Source organism: Astyanax mexicanus, chromosome 3, assembly GCF_023375975.1.
Source record: "Astyanax mexicanus isolate ESR-SI-001 chromosome 3, AstMex3_surface, whole genome shotgun sequence".
In the NCBI taxonomy this organism is placed as follows: domain Eukaryota; kingdom Metazoa; phylum Chordata; class Actinopteri; order Characiformes; family Acestrorhamphidae; genus Astyanax; species Astyanax mexicanus.
Genome location: NC_064410.1, coordinates 8,505,172 through 8,509,313, shown reverse-complemented (window position 1 = coordinate 8,509,313; position 4,142 = coordinate 8,505,172). Strand labels below are relative to the sequence as shown.

The 4,142-nt window shown below is 38.8% G+C and overlaps 1 protein-coding gene across 1 annotated transcript; it reads left to right on the top strand.

Annotated features, from left to right (window-relative positions):
• The first annotated feature begins 1,048 nt into the window (after positions 1-1,048).
• fmc1 (formation of mitochondrial complex V assembly factor 1 homolog) lies at positions 1,049-3,575 on the top strand. Its single transcript, XM_022664416.2, has 2 exons — positions 1,049-1,257; positions 3,098-3,575. Exons 1-2 carry the CDS (start codon positions 1,132-1,134, stop codon positions 3,299-3,301), a joined length of 330 nt encoding a protein of 109 aa, XP_022520137.2. The 5' UTR covers positions 1,049-1,131; the 3' UTR covers positions 3,302-3,575.
• The last annotated feature ends 567 nt before the right edge of the window (positions 3,576-4,142 follow it).

Sequence of the window (4,142 nt, the reverse complement as noted above, 5' to 3'; positions counted from 1 at the left end):
TATATTTCTCTACCCCTCCCCTGCTATAGAGGATGGACTCACCCTCTTTTTTAGGACTCTACAGCTGATTATGAGCAGTGCTATATAGAGAAAAATACATATAAAATATATTACAAAAATATATTACTGCCAAATACAGTAATATTTAAAAAAAAAAGAATTGTTCTTGTGCATTAAAAAAAATGCTTTAAATGACAAAAGTCGTGCCCAAACTTTTGACTGTTTATTAAAATTGATTTAGTATTTACTATTTACTAACAGGTTAATGGGTATTTATCTACACCAGGGAGTCTAATTCTATTGGCAATATTTCTCCACAGAGACAAGACAGAATGTGTGTGTGCATTTGCACATCTGTGCCAGCAATAAGTGCAAATGAAAGCAGTTTAATGTTTTTTTTAGACGGGAGATATAGTGTATGTTATTAAACGGTTTTACGGCTTTAGAAGAAAGAACTGCCGTTCATCTTTTTGGCCACCAGGTGTCACTAATGCGCCGCTGGTTAAAGCAGCGCAGATCGAATCGATTCTTTCGGAAATTTACATATTTTATAATTAAATGTTTAAATTCAGACATTAAATCAACGTCAGTATTATTATTATTATTATTATTATTATTAATCATTAATTAATAATTAGTAATTAATAATTAATAATAATAATAATAAAAATAATTGTAATAATAATATGTAATTGTGTTATTAATTATTACAGGCTAAGAATGGAATACAACCTATTTTATTTATACAACTATTTATTTAATGTATTTAAGTATTGTTTAATACAAACAAAAATTAACTCAACATTGTTTTAATGCATTAGAAATGGAAAGTTTTACGTTGGTCCAACAAAGGTTTGGTTATCTGAGTAATATAGTATAATACAAAGTAATGTAATAAATATAATATATAATATAATATTACATAATATACTCTTTATAATAAGATATAATATAATATAATATAATATAATATAATATAATACAATACAATACAATACAATACAATACAATACAATACAATATCAGGTGGCTGATCATCGCAAGCTCTGCGCTCCCCAGCCTTCTGCTCTGCGTCATTTCCGGTAGTGTGTGTGTGTGCGCGTGAATCCGTGTGTGTTCCTGCGTGCGGAGATGGCGGGGGTGCGCGCGCTCGGTGTGTATCGCGGTGTGTTAAAGGAGCTCCGGAATCTTCAGGGCTCCGAATATACACAGTCCATGGCTTACACACACCTGAGAGAACAGTTCAGGAGCAACCAGGTACTGCACGAGCCCCTCTCTCTCTCTCTCTCTCTCTCTCTCTCACACACACACGCACGCGCATGTGAAGGACACATGCGTGACCTGGGGACACTGTTTACAAAGTTAACTACAGAAAAAGTTATAGAAGTAATCTGCTGGTTGTTAGATCTGCTGGTTGTTAGATCTGTTGGTGTATGGATCTGCTGTTTGTAAAATCTATTGGTGTTTGGATCTGCTGTTTGTAAGATCTATTGGTGTCTGGATCTGCTGGTTGTTAGATCTGCTGGTATTTGGATCTGCTGGTGGTCTGGATCTGGTGGTTGTTAGATCTGCTGTTTGTTAGATCTGATGGTAACTGGATCTTCTGGTGTCTGGATTTGCAGTTTGTGAGATCTATTATTGTCTGGATCTGATTGTTGTTAGATCTGATGGTAGCTGGATCTGGTGGTGTCTGGATCTGGTGGTTGTTAGATCTGATGGTTGTTAGATCTGATGGTAGCTGGATCTGCTGGTGTCTGGATCTGGTGGTTGTTAGATCTGCTGGTTGTTAGATCTGCTGGTTGTTAGATGTGCTGGTTGCTGGATCTGCTGGTCAGAGCTAAGCTTGTCTCTGATGCATGAGGTAGTTTAAAAGTCATCCATAAGTAAACATACCCTGGCTGGTTAACCAGTTCTAAACCTGCTTGGTGATGCTGTTCATGCTTGTTTACTGTGGAGCTTAAAAGCTGACAAAGTACTTCAATCTGCATTTTGTATATTTTAATTGAACTAACCTGACTTTTCATGAACTTGAAATGTAATACTGTAATTTCATGAGTTTCAGGGGTATAGTTACTGCTGTTGAAGTATTGTGATATTATTTTAGGGTCATATCTGCCACTCCTAGTTTGGACTTGAGTCTTTCAACAAACCAGGGGAAGAAAGAATTGGTGTTGTGCCGAAATCTGACCCTTGGTGTGCAGGCGCAATAGACGCTTACACTGGGATCTCATTTATTTACTGTAACAGTAGATTAAACCATATTTGTAAAGAGAAATAAAAGGAATCTAAGGATAATTTTTTATACTGCTATGGGGCATGCACAGTTTAACACACCACATATGTAACACCATGTGCAAGTGACACTGGTAACACAGCACACAGGTAACACAGTTAACTCCACATGGGTAACTATTAGGGCTGCACGATATATCGTTTAAGCATCGTCATTGTGATGTGCGCATACACAATAGTCACATTGCAGGATGTGTCGTCTCTGTGTCTGTGTGAGTGACAGGCTCCTGCTGCCTGTGTGAGAAGCGTGAGGGGGAGGGGAAGCACAAGGAGGGGGCAGGAGTAAACACGAGGTAACCGCATGGCCTTCATCCACATGGTTGGGCACGTGTTGTAAACACATATGTCGAAAGCTGTGCACCTCAGTCCAGCACAGTTTTGCGCAGTTATTTCCATTTACAGCTCAATTCATGCTTTTAATCCCAGAAAAATGCTCTTATTTTCCTTTTAAAAAACATTTAAATGCCTGATTAAAGGGCAGATTACTGTTGTTTTGCTGCTTTTTTCTTTGGGTTTTGAATGCTCGGTGCTTAATCGGTCTGGATGCGAGATGATGTCATGGGCCCTGCATTGTTTAAAATCGCAATATATGTTGTTGAAAAAATAAAATTTGCAATGTAACTTTTTTCCAATATCGTGCAGCCCTAATAACAATATTTAAGTAACACAGTGCAGGGACACGTGTTACGTCATACTCAATTTTCTGTTTGTGGTGACAGGAGTGCGATTTTCATCTTTATATCTTTATCTCTCTCTTCCTCTCTCTCTCTCTCTCTCTCTCTCTCTCTCTCTCTCTCTCTTTTAGGTGACAGGCGAGCGCTACTGCCGTGCTAAGAAAGAGGCTCTGCACACCTGTCAGGTGTACCTGTGTCTGCTGGAGACCACACGTCTTCACATGAACCTTCATCAGCTGTACCACGGGCGAGGCGAGCGTGGCCCAGAGGAAGTGGCTCAGCTGGTGGGGCTGCAGATGCCTACTCAGCCGGGGGGCAAGGGATGGGAGGAGTGAGGGAGAGGAGAAGTGAGGATGCTTATGAAGAAGGAAAGTGATCTGAAAGATCAGCTGGAATGAGACTGATTAAGCCATGAGTAATTCCACAGGCTGTGAATGAATCTTACATGGCTCCCTATTCCCTGTGTAGTGCACTATGTGAGTGTGCTGTTATCAGACAATGTAGTAACTGAACTGTAATGTGCAGGTGTGTGTGAGAGTGTGAGTGAGTGTGTGAGTGAGAGTGACAGAGAATGATTGTCTTCACTGAAAATAAAAGTAATGAACAGTTTATTCTGTCAGTTAACTTTGTATTGCACACACAGTCATGCTCTTCTTTAACAGACTTTAACAGACTCCTGTATAGACACACTTTATTCAGCTGTTTGTTCAGATCTGGCTAACATGCATGCTACTCTGCATCATTAAACTGACATCCGAATTCCTTCTATATTCGTACCACAGTAGATTGAGCCTTACTGGATTTAACCCATGTGGTCTAAACTGCCAGTCTGACCTTTACAGCAAGAAACAAGCAAAACAGGTTGTTTCCAGAATCTTGTTATTAATATATTTTTTAGGTTAATGCTGATCTTAGCTTATATGAAACCAGTTCCCAGCAGGGAATTTTACAATGTAACATTTTTTGCATCTTAGAAGCAAACAACATTTCACTACAAATTATTATAAAACTATTTTCTGAACTGTACTGTAGATCACTTTTGTGATCCAGGCTATCCCAGAGGCAAAGAAAATTCAAGAATGACAGCATTTTATATTATTTATTTATTTGGGCCCTGCCACCATCCCCCTTCTTTGGAGGACTAGTAATACTTGCTAAATGGCGTCTATTTTCTTA

Bases quoted from the DNA above. Each gene is read 5' to 3' on its own strand.
- fmc1 (XM_022664416.2), top strand. From the start codon at position 1,132: ATGGCGGGGGTGCGCGCGCTCGGTGTGTATCGCGGTGTGTTAAAGGAG. The intron at 1,258-3,097 runs GTACTGCACGAG...TCTCTCTTTTAG, and splicing joins AACAGTTCAGGAGCAACCAG to GTGACAGGCGAGCGCTACTG.